Source organism: Apis laboriosa, unplaced genomic scaffold, assembly GCF_014066325.1.
Source record: "Apis laboriosa isolate Shangri-la unplaced genomic scaffold, ASM1406632v1 scaffold71_cov137, whole genome shotgun sequence".
NCBI classification, from domain to species: domain Eukaryota; kingdom Metazoa; phylum Arthropoda; class Insecta; order Hymenoptera; family Apidae; genus Apis; species Apis laboriosa.
In genome coordinates this window covers 129,269-153,153 of record NW_025224229.1, presented here as the reverse complement: position 1 = coordinate 153,153, position 23,885 = coordinate 129,269, and the positions used below count along the sequence as shown (strand labels likewise).

Genomic DNA, 23,885 nt, shown 5'->3' with positions numbered 1-23,885 from the left:
TGAGAAAATTTATGAATTAGGAAATACTTCATATAGAATTTTTGAAATAATGTAACATATAGATTTTTCATATATAAATAAACAACAAATATATAAATAATATATAATAAAAAACAAAAATATATAAATAAAAAACAAAAATAAACTAAGTACACACATATTACTCATTTGTTGCAACATAATTTTAAATTTGTTTTTAATTATTTTTAAGATATGGAACATTAAGATATCGAAGAAATTTTATTACTTTACATGTATTTTTTATTAATAGAATTCTAAAAAAGAGATATCAAATGTTTTAATTCAAGATTATAATGTGATTTTTTTTAACGATTCGAAAAACGATTCTAATACATTTTTTTTAAAATCATTATGTTTGTTTTATATCATTGCTATTGCAAATGAGCAATGTATATATTTTAAACATATTATTTAATTTTTGTTTAAATTAATATTTCAATTAATTTGAATTATGAGATTTGATCCTCATTTAAATAAAAGATCATCTAAACTTATTTATTAAGAAATTGGAAAAATGAATTTAGATAAAAATTAATGAAAACAAAATAAATATTTAAATATTAATAATGATATAATTTTGTTTCCCTACAAAATTATAAAAACGTATTTTTTAAGTATTTATAATAAGAATTAATTATTATATTAATAATATATATAATAATATATTATATTAATAATTTTTCAATAACATTTTTCTCAGAAATTAAATGATGGAAATATGTATAATATAATATTTTTATCAATAAATAATATGTTAAATAATATTTATAATATATATTTATAATATAATATGTTAAATAATCAATTTAAAGACATAAAAAAATAAATTATTGAAATTAGATAGAATTACAAAATTAAAAAATAAAATTGTTCATTTATTGAACTATAATATCTACATGTCAAGTTATATATTCTTTGTATCTTTTAAAAATCTTTGTTATTTATTAAAACGATTCAATATTTAATGATATCATTATTATTATTTTCTATTACTATTTATTATTATTTCATATCGTCATTTGTAGCAAAATAGAATAACAAGTAATGATGAATATTTTCAACAACGTTTCATCGTTTTCTCTGGTTAATATGAAATTATTATGAAATAATAATAATATCAAGAAATTAGCTATTTGCTAAATTATAAGTAATCACCCAAACCAATTATTGACAAAGGAATTGAATCCATTACTAAGAGATGAGAAAATCCCGCTGTTTGTTTCGGCTGCAGTATTAGTTCCAGGATGTGGTCGAAAATGTATTATGTGATCTCGATTATGATCTCTATTTTCATTATAAAAATTGGAACCAGTTTCATCTTCTCCTGGATGTCTCTATTATGTCGAAATATGTAATAACAAATTTTAATTAACTAAAAATATATCGATATTTTATAAATAGTATGTTGAAAGACTTTGAATTTCAAAAATTAATCTAATTTTAATAATAGAATGATATCAAGATCTATATCAATTTTAATTAAGTTCACTAATGTATAATGAAAATATTAATTTTATATTAATGTTTTAAAATAACAAGGTTGTGAAGTTTTTAGTTTATTATTTTACTTATTTGATTATTCACTAATTTGATTATTGAAAAGGTATCTTCCAATTTTCGAAATTTTTATAGATTTAACTTTCAATTAATGAAATTAATAATAAATAACAATAAAATTAGTAATAAAAATGATATATATATATATATATTTACATAGATTTTATATTAATTAATTTTATATTAATTAATGTTTTGTAATGATTTAATATTAATGATTTTATAAAAATACTCACACTTGCTCTATATAATGTTACATTGAAAGATGTTGGATGTTGTTCTATTACTTTAAATTCTACATCACGAGGAAGGTATCCATTCGCATATACCTATAACATAATATTATAGAAGTTATGTAAATAACTAATAATGTAAAATATTATTTATCGTAATATATCATATATATTGTGTATTTTTTAATTCTTATCATTAGAGTTTTAAGCGGAATAATTTCTTTACAATTGGAGATTTTGCAATAATTTCTTTTTATGAATTTTTTTCACACATTAAATTATTTAAAATTATTTAATAAAGTTGTAAAATTTATCTTAATTTTAATTATTTTAAATATATATTATGGAATTAAATTGTGACGAGAATTGACTGGAATACATGTATTATATAATATTTTCTATATTTTTGAATTCTAATTTAATTTTTTATAATTTATCAAAAATATAATAATAATATAATTTTTTTAATTCATTGAATTCAGTTAAAACATTTTTAATAAAAATTATGTTATTTCATTAATAAAGTTAATAATTCAATAAAATATATGCGTAATAAAAACATATTAAGAAAATTATAAAATAGTATTCTTGATATTATTATTTGATATTAATTAAAGATCATTAAAATTGTAAAAAATTTAAATAAATTTATCAATAATCTTTCTAAAAATTTTAGATTTTATACTGTTTCAAGTAATTATTATATATTAAAATAGTAAAATTTTATTCCTAAAATTCTATTTTTATTTTAATTTTCTATATAAAATATATTATATAATATATTGATATTATTTAACTAAATTCAAATTTTTATATTTTAATAAATTTAGTTAATTTAAAAATGTTTAAGATATTAATAATATTGTAAATATTGTTTTTTTTATTAAAAATTAAGTAAAATTAAAAATTAAGTATCAAAAATTAAAAAAAATTACCTCTAATTTATATACTCCGGGCAGTAAAATTCTCCAAAATTCACCATATTTTGTAGTAAGGAAGCTAACGTCTCGCGATTTTACCTTAATGGATGCTCTTTCAATGGGATTTCCATTTTCATCGATAACAAATCCATGGATTCCTCTATGAGCTTCCGCTAAAAATTTAATTAAAGCCTAGAAAAAAATAAAATATGTATATTAAAATATATATATAAAAAAAAAATATGTATATAAAAAACTCATTATTTTTCAATATAAAGTATTTATAAAAATTATATAATAAAATACAAGTGATAAAATATAAAAAAAATTGTAAAAAAGATAAAATTAAATTTTAATAACAAGATTTGTTTTCATACATTAAAATACATCATTAAATTTTAAAATACATTAATCTTAAAAAAAATATGGATGTTAGAATAATAGAATAATTAATAAGATATAGAATAAAATTTTTTTAATAAATTGATTCTTATGTATTGTTTTTATATTTATTTCAATTTTAAAAAAATGTAAATAAATTTATAATATAAAATACTTTTTTTATTAACATGCAAAATGTATAATGAGCATTAACAAACGCATTATAAAACATTACAACTTGTTTTCTTTGAAATTATTGTAAATATGTATATTTTTTTATACATTCTATTCTCATTCTATAATTATTAATTATATAAAATGAAAAATTAATTCATATATCTTTCAATTTGAAAAATTGAATTTTTTAGACGTGGAAAATACATTTCCAAAATTTGTTACTTCCTAAATTATTGATATTTATTAATTTTTTTTTAATATAATATTTTTTTTTTTTAATTTTACAATGGAGTCATCTCATTTCGTATAAATAAGTAGATAAAATAATAAAAAATTATTATCATTAAACATTATCATTGATTTAAATATAACAATCTGCATCAAATAATTTGTAAAAAGAATATGAAATAATTTATTATTTTTTTAAATAATTATTTTTAAAATAATTATTCCAATTTAATTTAACTTACCACGCGATTTTCTTCCCAATAAAATTGCAAATCAGAAGAGGGTGGATATTTACAACATGAAAGTTCCAATGTAATTTCCATACATCCATTCCACACATAATTGAAGTCTTGCATGCCACCAGTAAGTGGATACCATTGGGCTCCATTAGTAATACCATTTTTGAATCCCGGTTGAGATGGTGAACAAGGCAGTCCTTGATACATAGATCCATGATTTCGAGAGTATACTAGCGATAAATGTTGAAATACATCGTCATCCGGCGAAATACTCGGTGCCGAAGTATAACTCTGAAACACTAAATTATTCGTATAAATTTTGCATCTATTTTTTAAGAATTTTTAAAATTTTTATAAAATCTGAATTTTATTATAAATTAATTAAAATAAGTTAATTCGTCGTTTGTTCTGAAAAAAGAAAAAAGAAAGATTATCATTTATTCATATTTTATATGTAATTATTATTTCATATATATATATATATATATATATACTCTGATAATAATTATTTTATTTTTTATTCCTTAACATTAATTTTAAATTGAATAAAATTTCTAGTAAATTTTATATTATTGTATGAATATATTATTGTAAAGAAAAAAACTTTTAAAATAATTACGAAATTTATATTTCAAATAATGTAAAAAAAAAAAAATCAAATTTGTAAAAAAAAAAATGTTGTACTGTAGAAATTATTTCAATATGCATATTTGCTATTGTTTAGAATTTTCGAATTCTTTCATTTCGTCATTTTTTTTCTTCGAAAATGTTAATATTTATAAAATAGGAAATTCCCGTGATGTTTATATTATCTGCAACGTGTTTAAATTACACATTTGATACGTGACGGTAAAATCTGTATCAAGAATAGTTTAAAACATAGTTTAAATAGTTTTAAACATGGATTCGATATAAATGATAGTTCGATATAAATAATGATATATAATTGAAGCAATGATGTAAACACTGCCAAACCTTCTTTTCACGAATGAATTATACAAGAATATCATAGAAGCGCTAAGACAAGTTTTCTGATTTGTAAATGTATATATTATACCTGCACATAATGGCGCTGACCGGCATATTCCTGACAGCATGAAAAGTTATATAATACAATCAGGTTGCTTTCAATGATATTAATTATGTAATACAATTCTACGTAACATATATTATAGCAGAAATAATTTATTTATATGAAATTCAATTAAATTAACTTATTATCAATGTGGATTATGTGTAATGGATTATGTGTTATTATTTACATTTTTAATGATCTATTTAAATAGATCAGAATATGATAAATATTGAAAATCCTTTAATTCAAATATGATACACGAGATTTAATAATAAAATGCATGGTAAAATTATTATTTATGTATTATTATTATGTATTTCATTATTGAGTATTAAAGTATATATTCCCCAAAGTATATTGGCCACTGAAAATTTTGAAAATAATTTTGTAGAATGGTTTTTAGAGCTGTCTTAATGTTATTAACAGATATTATTAAAATGCCTTTTTTTTGAAAGATTTTTTGACCAATAAAAAAATTGGATCATCTTTCTTATTTTTATTCATTGGATCTTCATAATTTTTTTTATAAAAGATAATGGAAATATTGAAAAGATATTTTGATGATATTAATAACATTAAGAATAATACGATAATAACTCTAAATCAATTCATATGCAATGTTATTTCCAAATTCATTTTCAAAATTGTCATAAAGACTGGACAAAATATTGGCTTCGGTATATGGTTTATTAAAGATAATATTTAATTGATTGAAATGATATTAAGTAATGATACTAAGTAAAATATTGATAATTCTACTCAATTGAATTTGCATACTTAACTGTAATCTGTAAATCTTGTACTTGCATTGCATACGAAAGAAATTAAATTAATGAACTTGTTAACACGAAAAAGGAATATATATAAAAACAAACTTACGCGAATTAGGTGTGTTATCAAATGGATAACTAGCAACCAATGCACCTCCATGTAAACTTCCTGATAAAACGAATTGAATTTTAGAAACCCATTCTTTTACAGCTTCTGTTTCTGGTTGACTTTTTTTGTTGTTTTGTTTGAAGTAATCGGGGAAATTTCGATTTAGATCGAAACCACGTGCATTGTATCTAAAGAGAAATCACATGCAAAATTAAAAAATTGTAATCTTAAGATTTTATGATTTGTTCAAATTTTAAAGTAAGATATATAATTATTGACGATGATTTGTTACAATATATTTAGAGTTATGATAATAATTATAATGATAATATATATGATATATATATATATATGTAATATATATGATAATATACGTAAAATTATAAATTGTATCTATTAATTTATTTAATAAAGGAAAAGATACGAATAAAATGAAAATATAAATATATATTTGATACATAGGCCCAAAAAATTTATATTTTTTTATTATGAGTTATTCTTATTATTAAGAGATGAAATTCTATTTCTTTTATTTTTTAAGTATTTCTGATAATAATTTCAAATAATATTGAAGAAATTGGAAAATCTTACCTGCCTTGACCACCTTCGCAATATCCTTCTTTTGACACTTCAAAACCATCAGGATTCATTGATGGAAGAATATGAATTCTAGTATTGTCTAAGAGCCACGTAATGTATGGATCCGATCCATAGTTCGTAACAAGAAACTGTAAATAAGAAATGAAATTTGTTACATGTATTATGACAAAATATATATATATATATATGTATATCTAATATAATAATAATAATAATAATCTTAATAATAATCTAAAAATTTTAATTATATTAATGAGAAGATTCTACATTGTTTAAATTATTATTTGAATAAATTTTTGACATATTTTTTAAACATATTTTTAATATTTTTAAATATTAAAAAAAACATATTATGTAAACATCTTATAAAAATATAAAATTAATGAGTTTTACTAATACTAATAAGTTTTATTAATGACTTTAAAATGTTTTATGAATTTAAAATGTTATAATTTTTTATATTGCAAAAAGTTTAACAAATTTTGTATTAGATGGACATATAATAATAAGCAGAAATAAAATTTTTATTTGATATTTTTGCGAATAAAAATATATTTTATGTAATATATATGTTATTTAACATTTATGATATATTTACTATATTAATTGTATTAAATATAATAAAGAAAAAAATCATATTTAAGAATCCAAATGTAATTTTCTTCTACATTTTACATTCAAATATTCTAATCTGCAATATTTTTTTTCACGATCTCTTTTATTTTATTCTATTTTAATAGTTAGATTTAACGCAATATTAAATATATATATATATTTATGCAATATTTGAATATACAAAAATTAATACAATGCATACGACAAAGTGCAAAATAATCAAAATATGTATTATGATGTTTAAAGAATGAAGCAAATTTCTATTTAAGTTCCATTTTATTATATAAATAAAAATTTGATTTTACATATAATATTCGCAGTTTAATAAGTTTACTAATAGTTTTTTCTTTTTTTCCCTAAATATTCTGATAATTCATTTTTTTACAAAAATATCTTTTTAATATCTTTATCTTATGAAAAAAGAAGAATGAATATTTATTAAAAATAGATTTTTAAAAACATAATAGTTTTAATTTTGCAACTTATTTAAGACGATAATTGTATCTGTATAATTTTCTATGAAAATAATTATAATTAAAAATAAGGCCTCCTAGAAAACACATTGCGATCCTCTCGAGGATCGTGACCTACAGGTTGGAAAAGCGAGTTCTAATACATATAACCGAATTTTATCAAAATGCTCATATTTATTTTATATATAAAACGGCTTTAATTTCTACTTTTTTTAAATTTATTTTAAAATATTTAATGAAATAAATTACTGAAAAATTAACATTGAATAGCAATATCTATATAATATATATATCAGAGCAATAAAAAAAAAATTTTTAGTATTTATTAACAAATTTTTTAATAACAAATGAAATTACTTCTATAGCAATATATAAGCTATTAAAATCTGAATTTTATCAATAAATTTTATTTGAAGAATTCGTATTGTGAATCATTTAAAAATTATTTTCCTTGATTTTATAAATTTTTTCAGTAATATAATTTAATTTTTTTTTTATCTTAAAAAAATAATATTTTTTATTATGTAAAGATAATTTTAGATTAAGAAATGTGGATTTGGATAGAAATGGGTTTGAAATGGATTGAAAAAAATTATTATTTTGTTTTTTACATATTCATTTTATAATATCAATATATTTATGAAGAAAATGACATAATTGATAATATATAATTGATAATATAATAAAAATAAGAAAAAATATATTTAAAAATATATCTATAAAGGAAAAACAAAAAGTTGGAACATCAAAACCTTTATATCATTTTAAAAATTAATTTTATGAAAATTATCTTTTGTACATGTTTTAAAAATAAATTTGCAAGATTAGAAGCAAATTTTTTTCATTTCGCTAAAAAGTAAACATATAAATTTTGATTTTTTATTTTCTCCTAATATAAATAATACACGATAGATAAGATAAGATAAAATTATAAAATTATAAAGTTATACATTATATAATTATAAGATATCATAAAGTTTATGATTATTCATCTAATTCTTATTAGTATATATTATAAATATAAATATATATTATAAATATATTACAAATGAATTCTATATGTAAGAAAATGATACGTAACTGTATATTTAAAAGTTTTATATGTAAATAATTGTGTTTTTCTTGAGAACGTTTATAAAATTCAGAATTAATGAAGTTGTGACATTGTGTATTATTATATACTTACGTGAATCAAATGTAACATTAATTCTCGACCTACGGCTTCGTTTCCATGTATATTAGCAACATATTTCACATCTGGCTTACCGATCATATGTTCGTAAGGCGAGGAAGAAACAACCATTACCCACAAATCACGACCTATAAAATATACATATTTATATATATCTTTTGGATTATCTGTTACTACATCAAAAAAGACAGATAAATTTTTAATATTTTATTGTTGCGATTCGATATAGATGTGATATAGATAATCTTTAAGCCCATTGATTACATCGATGATAAAATATTAAATAAATGACAAAAATTAGATAACTTTAGATCTTTTGTTACGGATTATTTTCCATTCACTCACCATATTCCATGATTCGTAATTCAAGGATTAGAGTAAAATAAATGTAATTAATGCAATGTAGAAATGGTAGTCTTTGATTTTTGAATTATTAAAATATTAAAATTATTTAGAATTTTTCAAAAGAAAAATTTCTTAAAAAACATACCTTTCACTGATTTTCCTATAGAATATAAGGCAGTGAGATTTTGAAATCGAAGAGAGGTTGTTCGAAGAAAACGGCTCATTCGCTCATAATTATGATATGTATAGTCGATATTATACGGTTCCTCGTAAGCGTGAAAACGAGCATTGTAGTGATTCGTGAGATCTTTGTTAATATATTGCGAGGCAGCGACAATTTCGTGAAATACTCCAAGAATGGAAACGAAGAAAATCGGTCCATACATTCTGCGAATTAAAAAAGTACTTTATTTCATAGAAATTTTGCATTCTTTTTAACAAAAATATCCAATATAAATGTAAATAATACGATAGTATATTATGTTATAAATATTTAAGAATCTCGTTAAATTATATTTATAATATACAAAATATTTTTAATTTTATCAAAGATATCATAATTTTTTTAACATCTGTGATTGTCAAAAATAAAATAAAATATTAATAGTATTTTTTTTTTATTATTAAAAGATTGTACAGTAAAGAATTCTTTAATAGATTTTTATTCTTTTTTACTAGAGAATAATTTTAATTTAAAAAAAAAGACTAAATGTACACTTATGTATCAAATCAATTCAATTATAACATATTTATGATTAACATAAGTTAATATATATAATATTCAAAATTACAAATTTTTTAACTATTGAAAAATTTATTTATATAAATATTTTATAACTTTAACACTATTAAGCACATAAGTTTTTTATTTTATATCTTCAGTATAAGTATATGTATATAATGTATACAATAGATAAAATGACTATAAAATGATATCATTTCACGCTCATACGTTGCATAAAATCAGATCTAGGTTTGATATCTCTCTATGTAAATAATAACGAACAAGTAGGAACTAAAGAAAATTGCAATGCATTTATGTTTCCTATAGATAGATTGAACGCATGTTGGCTATTTCTTATACTCTTATAGGATCGATCTGTGCCCAAAAAAGTATAATTATTTATTAAATGGAGTCGCGACGAGTATCTAAAAATATAAAGTTTCGCCAAAAAAAAAAAAAAATTGGGTTACAATTATTGGCCACGGATGAAATTAGTCATCGATCAATCAGAGAATATTTCTATAAAATATCTGCAAAGGTTAGCTGTATTCGAGAAAATGATTTAAATATATTTGGGACAATTATTAAATTTAATTATATTTTAATTTGATTATACTTCTAAATTAAATAAATTATATATTAAAAATTATAATTATTATTTAATTATATATTAAAAACTTATAGCTTTTTTTTTAGTAATATAAGATATATTTAATAAAATAACATCATTATCTTTTATATTATAATCTATTAAAATTATAATATATAATTATTAATATAAACATGGAAATAACAAAATATTATTAAATATAATTCTTTTATAAATAAGATATTTCTCATTATTTCTACATATTTATAATTAATTTTAATAAATTTTTTATATCATTAAAAATATATCCTATTAATAATATCCTATTAATTATAATATTCTTATTAAATTCATAATAAAAAAACTGTCAAAAAATATAATATAGAATACTTAGGAAATAGAATATAGAATTGTATTTTCGAGTTTCAATTTGATTGTCTAATTTTCAGCTACATCTTTAAAACAGGTTTGCTACATATTTATATTTCTCCTTTATATTTTCTCCTCTAAACAAATATGTTTCTTAGCCGCGCCATTTAAATCAAACAGATTTAATAATCGAATAACAAGATCAATGATTGCACCACGACATTTCTATTTAATAACATAAAAAAGCAAAAGATTAATACAAAAAAGCAAAGATAATACATACAAGCGTTCATACAATCAAATAATAAAATAAATAAATATAATAAGAAAGATAAACAAGTTTTTCTCGAAAGAAGAATAAATTACCTGATTTGCGAATTATGCGGGAAAATAGTGGAGGAACTGAATTGAGCCGATGAAATGTAAACATGTAAAGCGAGAAACGTTGTGAAAATATCCAAAGGATGTGAAGCACGTGGAGCAACGGAAAAGGTTGCGAAGAGAAATCTGATTCTTCGTTCAGACGGATCCTTTCAATGGCATAGTACACTGGTAACAGCAGCAAGGCCGAGGCCGTCTTTCGCGGTTGAACACATTGGACGTTCTATTTTCCAACGAACACGGTTGCATAGAGCAGAATCATAGAAAAAAAAAAAAAAAAAAAGAAAGAAAAAGGAAAAATAATTGGCCGCGGATGATACGCGGAACCGAACAGTTTGTTTCACCTGCGAGAGTAACCCGTGGTGCGTGATACTGTGAGAATTTACAAAGAGAAGCGCGAAGTGTGCCGCGCGTTCACTACCACCACCTCCACCACTACTAATGAAAGCCACTTCCTTCGTCGCTAGCATCTGACGTTCTAGAACGGCCACCACTACTTCTTCGTCGTTTAATAAATACGTGGTTAACACCATTGCGCCCTACTACTACTACTTTCGACAAAACAATGAGTAACACGCGAACGGTGTCATTCTGGCCCCTTCTCTTCTTTTCTCTTCTCTCCTCTCCTCTCCTCTCCTCTCCTCTCCTCTCCTCTCCTCTCTTCTCTTTTCTTCTTTTTTCTTCTCCTCTCTTCTCTTTTCTCTCTTTTCTTCTCTTTTCTTCTCTTCTCTTTTCTTCTCTTCGTTCTATGCTCCTGTCTCTCTCTCTCTCTTTCTTTCTCCCTGGCATTTCATCAATTTCTCATTCTCATCTCTCACTTCTACCTGTCTCTCTGGTTTCCAGTTCTGCGAAAAATTTCATTTTCCTGATACACATATTTCGAAAAATCCGTTTTATTTTATCTTTCTATGCATAATTAGTAAGAGGAAGTATGTAACGAAAATTCAATAGGTCACGCTTGACAATACACATTTTTTATATTTTAAATCATTATCCTACATTTCCAATACATTCTACGCGCACTTTCTTTCACTTCCTGTATCCGTTATCGTGCGTATATAAGTACGCGTATACGTTCGTTTCAAACAAGTTTGAAAGATGTTAAGTAACTTTTTTTTTTACTTAAATAAATAAATAAATTTTATCGAATGTGTAATTAAATTTGTTTTTCGATTACTTTTTTATTTCTTTTTTTTTTCTTTTTTTTTTTTCATTTCTTCGTCTTCATCTAAGTTCTCGTAAGTTGAGAGAAAAATAATCATACCGTTCTCTTTTTCTATACGCGTTTTACTTTTTTTAAAACGTCATTAGTTCCTTTCTGTAAATAGAGGTACTTCTTTCGTAAAAATCCGGTTTTACATCTTAGATTCTTGAATTCCAAATTTTTTGCGTGCATGTGACCGCATATGCGAGAGGAACTCTCGCGTAAAATGAGAAACCTACTTTACAAAATATGAAAAGAGAACACGACTTACGAAAAATGGTTGTACAAGTTTACCTTAAATAATGGTGTCGTACGAATGTGAGAGAGAAAGTAAATGGAACAAAATAATCGATATTCCATTCGAAATTTTCGAATAAATGAAAGCGTTTTTAATAGTTGACCTGCAAATATAAAAAGGTCAGTGAAACCAAAATGTAAACGAAAATGTTTAAGTTCATTTCATTCATAAATGAATACTATTTTATATAAACACTTTTAGCTTTGTTATTTTAAATCTTTTCTGTTTTATTATAATTTCTAAATTAGTATAGTTCTATAAATTATGTAAAAAAAAATTGTAAACTATATAAATAATTCCAAAATATTCTAATTCATTTGATTTACATATTATAAAATTATAATATTTTTTCGATAATATTTTATAATATCGATAGTATGTCAAACATATAAAAAATATTAAATATATACAAAATATTATTTAATATTATATGTTTAAAAAATATTAGATACATTTTTATAAATCAGATATAAATGAATAATATCAATAATTCAAAAAAATAATTATAATAAATGATTTTTATAAATATATGATTATAAATATATAAATTAGTTGTTATATTAAAATTTTTTAAATAAACGTTAAATTTTAATTAATATCTTTTAATTTTTAATTTTTCAATAAAAAAATTTTAAATAAAAAATAATTATACTACAATTTCAGAAATTATTTCGAAAATTCAATATCATTAAAAATAATTTCATTTGTTTTAAATTTTTCAATTTTTTCATTTTAAAATAAATGAATTTAATATATACTTTAAATTTTTTATATTTAATTAGATAGAGACAGAGAAAGAAAAAGAAAGAGAAGGAAATATAATAAAATTTAAATTCTCAGTAATCGTAATAACGTTAATACTTAAATTTTTATACAACTTTATTTATATGTATAGAAATAAATATTCAATTTACAAAAAAATATTTATTTTTTTAAAATATCTTTATATACGTATATTATTATTATGTATATTTTTCTCACTTAATTATAATATTTATTATATCGAATATTTAATTGTATCGAAATATTATTCTTTATGTAAATTTAAAAAAGCGAAACGTAAGTCAAATGATAATATAATTTATACAAATTAACAGTTATATCTGAATGCAACTAGTGAAAGTTGTCAAAAAACGTTAATTTTCACTTTAATTTTTTTAAAACTTTCCACTGTAATAGTTTATTTTGTAACGAATATTTACCATTTAATTATTACATTTTGATATTTAATAATAAATTAACATATTAACAATTACATTAATATGTAATTACATAATATGTAATTACATTAATAAATATTAAATAACATTAAATAACATATTGTATATGTAATATTAGAATTTTATTATATACCATTGTATAATTTTTTTTGATAAGCAATAATCTAAGAATTGGTGGGCCAATAGGAAGGAAGAGCACAGGCATTATCTTCGAAGCAGCCCTTGTACACGTTCCAAGTGCTATCGAGACCAGTGTCCTACTAGCAATGCTTACCAAGTAACAGATCATATTGTTGGATGAATCGTTGAACCCTGAAGTATGGAACACGTTTGAAAAAAATTCCAGTCAGAAGTGTGTCACAGCGGTGTATGATACTAGCTGTTGAGAGTGGAAGTGGGGGAAAATGGGGGTGATGGTAAGGGGATAGAGTGGGGGAGGTTGGAGAAGAGAACTTCTCACGGTCGATGATCTACCTTGAGATGACCACGGGACCTCATTCTTAAAGGTCAGTGAATATTTTCAGCTTCTAATTTTAATATACTCACAACTACGCTATTTCATTTTATCAAATGCAATTTCAGAGTTCGGCTACGTAAGAGGGGTTAGTTTCGTGGGAGAATTCGTGAGCATTAATGCGTACATAAAAGTGGTCAGAGGCTTGGAGAACGTATGAGCTTCTAAAGTAGTATAAATGTAATTACTGAACTAGGAATGAATTAGAGAAGAAATTTTATTTTCAGATTGTACAAAGAAATTATAATTGAATTATACTGTTTTCAATAATAATTATTGACAAATATTGACCTGTATCGATATTCATTTTATTTTCGAATGTGTCTTAAATATGAATAAGAAATAAAATTGTATAGGTGAATAAAATTAAATGTATTTGACCATGAATGGAATGGATAATAAGTGGTAGTTTTATAGGATAATATTATTTTATTGAAGTTACAATTGTCATATTAAATAAAATATAAAAGAAAAATTAATTTAAATAGTTAAATATCTTTTTATCATTCAATATTTATTAAATAAATTTATCTAGCATATTATTTAAATTAGTTATTTAGATTATTTAAATTATTTAATCTGATTATCTTATTTAATTATTTTTTTAATAATATTATAGCTTTATAACATATTATATTTATATTTTTAAATTTATTTTTTTACATTTTTTTTACATGTTATCAATATAAAATATTGAACAATATAAAAATTTTCACAAATTATCAAATAAAAACATTTTCTAATTTTTTGAACGTACAGAATTATCATTTGTATAAATTTAATTATTTATAAAAACATATGTATATTCGTTCTATAAGTATGATATAATATAAATCAAATAATTCTTATCTTTATATATTTTATGTATTCTATAACTTTTCTACATATTTTAAATTTCAATTATATTCAATCACAATAATAGAAGAAGATGGTCGAAGATAATAACGATTATATGATTAACTATAAAATTTTTTTGGGAAAGTAATATAATTACTTATAATGTTTATTTATAATGAAACTCATCAAAATCTTTTGGCACATCTATACATCTATTATTTTTTACATCAATTTTTTTTTAACAATCTATGAAAAATATAAAGCAAATTATTGTCTTAACAATTTATCGATTGCAAGTGCAACTATTATTATTATACATATATAATTAATATTTCACGCCTTGATTTTGCACACAAGTTTCTTCAGTATTTAAACAGTGTTGGCGTCAATGTTGGCCAATATTTTAGTGAAAGGGATTTTCTCTATATAACGTGTTTTTAACTGATATGGCTTTTTACATTAACCTTCGCTTCGGAGAAGTAAACATCTATTTTCTCTTATTTGATTGATATTGATTGTGTTTCTAATATTGTGTAATAATAAAATTTTATTTATCGTAAAATTTAAACGAAACTTGTTCAAAAATTGTGTAAAACAGTGAAAGTGGTGAATTATACATATTTTTTTAGATTTTTGAATAAATCCTTGTGTCAATATATGATATATATAATTTGTACAATTTTTATTAAATTGCATTATACTAGCAAGATTGCATGATATTGATAGAGATATCTTATTTTTATATCGTTATATTTTTATATATTTTGTTTTTTTTAGTCTTATTTAAGTCTTATTTAAGTATCAATTGAAAGTTATGCATTAAAATCTGAATATATATTAATAATTTATAATTCTACTTATACGTTCCTAGATTTTAAAATATTAATTATATATTATTATATATTATAATATAATAAATATTAATTATATATTATATATTATATAATTTAAAATATTAATTCTAATATTTTTCAATTAAAATATTTTTTAATAATAGTATAAATAAATAGTAATATAATATAATAATATAATATAAATATAATTTAATAAATATAAATATTTTTTAAAAAATTTTTAATTATCACTTTTTGTTACAAAAGTTTTATAACTATATTATTCTATAGATAATAATTTTTCTGATTTACAAGGATGATTATTACTATTTAAATAAAAAATATTAAAAATAAAATGTTAAAGATTAAAATTTTTCAGTCATTATTTTAAGAATTTTTAAGAATCTATTTTATCAAAATATCATACAATGAAGACATATTTTAATCAGCTATTTCATGGAGTAAATATAAATATTTTTAAAACAATTTTTAAAATGTAATTGAAATTCAAGATAACAATCTTGCTGTAATGTTTTTTATTAAATTTATGAAATTATAATAATTCAAATTTTCTTTAAATTTATATTAGAATTTTTAATTATATTAATCATATTTACAGAAATTAGTGATATTCATATTGTATAATTACTGAACCAACGATGTGGTTTGTCATCTTGTGTTTCGTGATTCCATTAATTAAAATATTATTCGATTATAGCCGACCTATAAATTTTCCTCCGGGTATTATTTATGTGAAAATTTTCAATTATGTATTCATATATAAATGATATTAATTTTTAACGATGTATATTTATATTTAAGGTCCACGAGGGTTACCTTTGATTGGTAATATACTTGATATCATAAGATTAATAAATGAAACAAAATATTATTCTGATACTTGGTGTCGATTAGCCGAAAAATATGGATCTGTTGTTGGCCTCAGATTAGGTTTCGATCAACCATTGATTATAGTTTCTGGTAAATCTGCAGTAACAGAGATGTTAAATCGATCTGAATTCGATGGCAGACCAAGTGGATTTTTGTACAAATACAGATGTGGTGGTATGCAACAAGGAATATTATTTACAGACACCGATGTTTGGCATAGCCAAAGAAGGTACGTACAATCAAAATAAAATTTTTATATCATAAATCAGCATTTATAAATACTATAATGATTAATTTCTCATTAATTTAAATATTTCACGGATATTAAAATATTTAAAAATATTTTTTTTCCAAATATTTTATAATATTAAAAATATATTTAATAGCTTTATTCTTTTTAATCTATTAATCTATTATTCTATCTTATTAATCTATTCTTTTTAATAGATTTGCATTAAAAACTCTGAAGCAGTTTGGTTTTGGAAAAAATTCAATGGAACATATACTTCAATATGATGCAATTGCATTGACAAATATTATTATTGAATTAACAAAAGATGGAACAATTAAAAATATTCGATCTATCATTTCAGCAGCTGTTTTGAGCAATTTGTGGTTTCTCATAGATGGTACAAAGTACGTGAAGAATAAAGATGATATTATTAATTTATATTATCATTATATATTAAATATTTTTAATATTTAATATATTTTTAAATATTTTAAATATTCAGATTTGATGTAGGAATGGAAAGTTCAAATCTAAAAGAAGCGATAAACATAGTACAAGATATTGTTAAAAGTTCGAATGTTTCTGGTGGAATTATAAATCAATTTCCTTTTCTCAGACATTTATTCCCAAATTTGACAGGTTTTTCCGCGTTTGTAGAACGACAGAAACGTATAAATAATTTTTTTATGGTAAGTTAAAAAATTTATTTTCAAGTTTATAAATTTTTAAAATTTCGTTTTCGAGAAAATCGATTTTGAAAACATACCAAATATGATAATATATATGTACGTAACTTTTAAAAATAAGTATATAATGATTATACCGTAAATTATTTATCAAATTCATATTTTTGAATTATAGAAATGGAACTTAAATAAAGATTTGATTTATTCTTTAAATTTTATTATAATAAATATATTATTTTAAACATTCTACATATTCTTGTATATTATATGTTTTCTTTACACTTTTATACATATAAATTTTTTATAAATGTATAAATATTAATAGTTTTGTAACATTTAATTATAAATAATAACTTTTTATTAATGTATATCTTTCTTTTTCTGCTTGAGTTTATTATTGAATAATTCAATTTATCTTTCTTTTTGAATATTATAAAAATATTGTTTATTTACATTAAAAAACATACTAAAAATTATTAGAATTTCAAATAATTTGATTTAAGAATTTAAATATAAAAAAATCATAAACTAATAAAAATTAATAAATAAAATTGTTTTTTTATTCTAATCTATTATGTACATTCAGATATTTATTGGATTTTACATTATTAAACTTTTCAATGTTTAAAAAATTTACTTTATGAAATATATTTAAGATAAAATATTATAAAAAATTAATTAAATAGATTATTTAATTATTTAATAGTAATAATAATTAATATAAAATTGAAATATAAAATTATAGATAGAATGCAATAGATTTATCTTTGATAAGTTAGATTTTATATAGAATGTTAATGTATATTTTCGGAACATATTTGAAAGATCAATTTTAGAGATCAAAACAAATACATTATATTATAACACAATATGCTATTATTGTTAAAAATAATAAAATATTACATATTAAATAAGAAAAATATTTATATTTTATAAGTAACAAAAGATGATAATGATGGAAAATCTTTATTTCTTGTTAATTAATTTTACAGGAGGTTATAGCAAAGCATAAATGGAAGAAAATAAATGAAGAATGCACAAATTTCATAGATGTTTATTTACAAGAAATACAAAAAAAGAATTCATCTCATTCATTTTTTAATGGTAATCATTTTATCCAGATTATTCTTTTCAAAATATATTATTTTTGATTACTTATTATTTGTGAAGTTTGATTTTTTAGTTTTTGATTATCGTATTAGTGACTGATAATTGACAATGCTTAATGGATCTTTCAATTAAAAATAAGCAAAACAACTTTCGAATTATATAAAACTCTCTTAAATTAAATATTTCGTAATAAATTTTCTTCACAAGACTCTTTTCCTATTAAGTTGATTATATAATGTTTAAATTTTTTATAGAAAATTGTTTTTAATGTAATTTTTAAGTTTCAGACGCATCTAGAATACTAAAAAAAAAAAATTTGTAGTGGATTTTCTTTAGTTACATAAATTATTGAATATTATGTTTGACATATAATAATTTTAAACTTTAGGACTTTAAAATTTAAAAACTTATGCAGGATATTAATATGTTCATAATAATATGATATCTTTGGAGAGTCGATTCTAAAACAAACACAAAAATTGATATACAAAAAATGAAATTTGTTTTTGTTAGATATGAGACCGCTCTGTCTCTGTTACATTATTATGCACTGAATTCTCGTTTTACTTCATCTCAATACTTAATTTAAATTATTTAATAATTATTTAATTTAAATTATTTAATATTAATAATAATATAATTTATAATAATAAAGTTTTAATTGACATTTTGTATATCAATTTTTTATGTTTATTTTATCATGTAAAATTAACCTTCTAAAAGTATCTTATTATATATATAATATAGAATATATTATTATTCTGTATAACACGATTACTTATAGAAAAGTATCATATTTTTTTATCAAACAAAGCGCAGCATTGATAAGATGAATAAATGAATAAATACAAACAAATAAATGACTAATATATTTATTTTTATTTTTAAAAATAAAATAAAATATCTATTTTCATCATTTTTGAATAACTGTTTCTTCTTTATATCTTCCTATAGATAATGTAAGTATTTTTTCCTTTGTAGAAAATCAACTACTGTACATAATAAAAGATTTATTTTCTGCTGGCGTTGATACTACTAACAGTACCATTGGTTTTATAATAGCATTTCTCGTAGTTCATCAAAATGTACAGTCTAAGGTATACGATGAAATCAGTAGAGTAATAGACAAAGACATTTATCCTTCTCTTAGCGACAAAGATCGGTAAGATTATATTATATTTATATTTTTTTAAAAACAGTAATATATATAATCAATCATGAATAATTGGATTAAAGAATCTATTTTCACATAATATAATATTTACATAAAATAAAATAATAATTACATAATATAATTTAAAATAATATTATAAATAATTTTTTCACGTATTTTATGTGTTATACAGATGGAAAATTGATTTTAAAGGTCGAAATACAAAAGTTTATATACAAAAATATCAGTTAAGATTTGTTTATTAAATTATAATTGAAATTTAGATAAAGCGAGATTATAAAAAAAATGAGATAGTTTTATCTTCGTTTCACTACTGTCCTCATTCTATTGCTGCCTCGCTTCATTAATGTGAATTTAAATTGCTTATACTTAATAAATAAACTTTTGTATTTGTTTTAATCTCTACAATCGAAAGATATCCCACGAATGTATTAATATACTAGAAATTAATTATAATAGTTTATCTATATTTTATTAAAAAATAAAAAGTATTAAAAACTTTGAAGGATTTTATTTTAACTTAGATAAAGTACATACGTTGTAAACAATATTGTTCTATTCTACATGATGACAAAATTTTATATTTGTAGATTTGTATTTTAGTTTTTATTTTTATATGTAGAATATATCTATATAACAAAATTAAAAAGATAACGAATAATAATAATAATAATAATAATAATAATAATAATAAATGTGCTACTAATCTAACGCAAGAATTGAAGTAAAAATATATAAAAAAGTTATAAATTAATATATCTATATGTAAAAATGAATAAAATGATTAATTTTTGAATGAAACGATTTTGATAAAATGAAAATATTCTTTTAAGCAACTTAATATTTTCGAAATATCTTTAAGAAGAAATGAATCTCTAAATTCAATAAAAAAAAAAAAAAAACGAAACTTAACTATTTTTAATTTTAAAGAATTGTCACTTTCATTATTATCAAGATTCTGGAAATTGAAATTTATATTAATACACAATAATTCGTTTTCGATATAAGATTTACTTACTTATTTTTATTCATTCCTTCACTCTATGTCGAATTTTTTATACCGTATCATGTATAAGTCTGCTGCAGCCACAATTGGAATATATTTTTGCATGAAATTCTTTCTTATAACGAGAAGATTTGGAAAATGATAGGAATTGAATGTATTAGCATTGATAAGTAAATCTCGTTGTTCTTTTATATGCGACAAATGTAGTTTTATTGTATGATAATTGAGTTGGTTAATTTCTTTTTCATTTATTTTGTTCCATGTTGTTTCGAATTCTTCCATCATAGCTCCAGCTAATTCGATTATATTTCTAGCAATTATTGCATCCATGTTGCTAATTAAATATTGCTAATTAAATATGAATTATCGTATAAAATTTTATTATAATAATGTTTTATTAAATTAATGTATTAATTTTTTTGTACTTACCAATAAATTTTTTCTTAAAATTAATTGAAGATATTTTCAATCAATGAAGATTCTTAAAAAATCATTTAATATAATAATGAAAAACTTTTTAAAAATTATTTCTAACTGGAAGTAGAAATATCGTTGAGATGAACTAGGAACATAAGAACGAATGAATAAACGATTCCTTATCTGTTTCCTTCTAAAGTATTGTTGACAAATACTAATCAATTGAAAGATTCAAAATATTATTATGTATATATCTTATTTTCATAATAGAATAATATATACTACTGTATATATATATATATATATATATTACTGAAAAAAAATTTGAAATCAATATTCTTTTCTCAGCCATAAAGATGGTTAATTAATTTATTTATGTCATTTATTTATTTATATTCTTATTTTAAAATTATACAATATTCCTTAATTTTAATAATCTGAAAATAAAAATTAATATCATTGTATTAATTTTATTTTACATAAAATATTTGATATATTGATAGAAAATATTACAATAATATTAAAAAATATGTAATTTAACGATAGAAGTTAAAAATTATTTTAAGAAATGGTTATGGTAATAATTAGTTTTTAAATAAATATTTAAAATATTTAAAAATTACAACAAATTTTCTCTTTTTACTTTTACTATAATCTTTTACAGATTACCATATTTAAAAGCAGTTATAGCAGAAGTATCAAGATTAGCCAATATTGGGCCAACTTCTATTCCACATCGAGCAGTAAAGGATTCCACTTTTTTAGGTTTCGAAATAAAAAAAAATTATACTTTGTTAGCTAATCTTAAAAGTGTTCACATGGATAAAGAACATTGGGGAGATCCAGAAATATTTCGACCAGAAAGATTTATCAATGAAAAGGGTGATTTTATTAATGATTCTTGGCTTATGCCATTTGGACTAGGTAATAAAAAGGAACTTGATATAAATTTAATTTTAAACAGCTTTAAATTTTTCTTAAATTTTCAATAGTTTACTTAAATTTATAAATTATTAAATTATCCAGATATTAAATTAGATATTAGATTAAAAGAGATAATTAATTTATTAAATATTGTATGATTAAATTATGTTATCTATCTATTTTTTGTTAGGTCGTAGAAAATGTTTGGGTGAAACTTTGGCAAAAAATACGGTTTTTCTCTTTGTAGCGTGCATGTTACAAAGGCTTCATTTCATATTGCCATCAAATCATCCTCCACCTTGCCTTCAAGGTATTGATGGTTTTGTGATTGCGCCACCTATAATGGATATTATTGCTATTCAAAGATACTAATAAATGATTAAACGGATTGTACATAATCTAAATTATTTTTAAAAAACTCATTTAAATTGTAATGAATTTATATCTGTTTATATCGTAGTTTATCATTATCTTGTAATGTGTTTGAAATATCTAATAAAAATATATCTGATTATAAGATAATGGATCTTCTGAAATTTTGGTTTTTTGCTAATGAAGTTGCTAATTTTTAGTAATTAATATTGTGTTAGATCAATTGATCAGTTAAGTTTTCAACTTTTTTTCTTATAGAAAAACATTGAAAAATATTGAGTATCGCAATATGATAATAATTCCATAAAATGATGCAATGAATTATTGAAGCATGTGCAATGAATAAGTCAAATATTTTAGAAACGATAAGTTTTAGTACAAAACCTATAATCTTAGTATTTTTATATTCAGAATTTATTATTCTATCGAAATCAAGTGTAAAAAAAAAATAAAACATTTTATTTAAAACAATAAAAATCTTTGTATTTCTTTGACGCATTCACTTATCAAGAAATCATTATTATATTATGTTTTCCTTAAATCTTAACTTTTATTGAAAATATTTTTGCGTATTGTTCGAAATAAGGAAGATATTTCAGAGTTAGTGGAACATATGTACACATATATATAGTATATACATATATAGATATGTACATTATCTATATTATTTTCTATTGCAACATTATTAGTCACTAATTTAATAAATATATATTTATAATTCTTAAATATTATAAAATGAATTAAAATAAAATGAAAATATAAATTTATAAAAAGTAAAATTTATAAAAAAAAATTTATAAAAAGAAAGTAGAATTTAATTGAATTTAAGTTTTTATAAATGTTTAAATACTTATTATTAAAAGAATATTATGATCAAGATAAGTTTTATAATTTTGTTAAAAAATAAAAAAAAATATTAAAGATTCTGAACGATTTCAATTTAATTAAATGAAATTTAAATAAAATTTGATGATAAAAAATAAATTTAAATATGTTAAATTTAAATATGTTTTTAAATATGTTTAAAAATAAATTTAAATTTAAAAAAAGAACTAAATATATTTTTGACAACAAAATGAAGAAATACATTTAATTTTTAAAAATCGTCATTATTTTCAAGATTTTAAATTGGATTTGATTTTTTTATCAACTTTAAAATAGCAATTTAT

At 20.6% G+C, this 23,885-nt stretch overlaps 2 protein-coding genes across 4 annotated transcripts; one reads left to right on the top strand and one right to left on the bottom strand.

Annotated features, from left to right (window-relative positions):
* Positions 1-875: 875 nt before the first annotated feature.
* Positions 876-11,425, bottom strand: LOC122719234 (carboxypeptidase M). Of its 3 annotated transcripts, XM_043944886.1 has the most exons (10): positions 11,343-11,369; positions 10,984-11,221; positions 9,081-9,322; positions 8,585-8,718; positions 6,302-6,438; positions 5,711-5,898; positions 3,760-4,055; positions 2,747-2,923; positions 1,815-1,907; positions 876-1,355 (listed from the first exon to the last, which is right to left on the bottom strand). In XM_043944886.1, exons 3-10 carry the CDS (start codon positions 9,319-9,321, stop codon positions 1,173-1,175), a joined length of 1,449 nt encoding a protein of 482 aa, XP_043800821.1. In that variant the 5' UTR covers position 9,322; positions 10,984-11,221; positions 11,343-11,369; the 3' UTR covers positions 876-1,172. The 3 variants fall into 3 exon arrangements, with proteins under 3 accessions (XP_043800821.1, XP_043800820.1, XP_043800822.1); XM_043944885.1 differs by having other exon boundaries at positions 10,984-11,425; XM_043944887.1 differs by lacking the exon at positions 10,984-11,221 and having other exon boundaries at positions 11,343-11,406.
* Positions 11,426-16,563: 5,138 nt separating this feature from the next.
* LOC122719253 (methyl farnesoate epoxidase-like) lies at positions 16,564-22,716 on the top strand. The gene is made up of 8 exons (XM_043944916.1): positions 16,564-16,645; positions 16,727-17,024; positions 17,243-17,431; positions 17,530-17,716; positions 18,706-18,817; positions 19,805-19,985; positions 22,085-22,344; positions 22,535-22,716. Exons 1-8 carry the CDS (start codon positions 16,564-16,566, stop codon positions 22,714-22,716), a joined length of 1,491 nt encoding a protein of 496 aa, XP_043800851.1.
* Positions 22,717-23,885: the final 1,169 nt, after the last annotated feature.

Excerpts from the sequence above, each read along its gene's own strand:
- LOC122719234 (XM_043944885.1), bottom strand. The coding sequence starts at position 9,321 with ATGTATGGACCGATTTTCTTCGTTTCCATTCTTGGAGTATTTCACGAA. Across the intron at positions 1,908-2,746 it reads CCGGAGTATATAAATTAGAG|GTATATGCGAATGGATACCT; the intron begins GTAATTTTTTTT and ends ATTATGTTATAG. Across the intron at positions 1,356-1,814 it reads TAACATTATATAGAGCAAGT|AGACATCCAGGAGAAGATGA; the intron begins GTGAGTATTTTT and ends TCGACATAATAG.
- LOC122719253 (XM_043944916.1), top strand. The coding sequence starts at position 16,564 with ATGTGGTTTGTCATCTTGTGTTTCGTGATTCCATTAATTAAAATATTA. Across the intron at positions 16,646-16,726 it reads ACCTATAAATTTTCCTCCGG|GTCCACGAGGGTTACCTTTG; the intron begins GTATTATTTATG and ends TTTATATTTAAG. Across the intron at positions 17,432-17,529 it reads TTTCTCATAGATGGTACAAA|ATTTGATGTAGGAATGGAAA; the intron begins GTACGTGAAGAA and ends TTAAATATTCAG.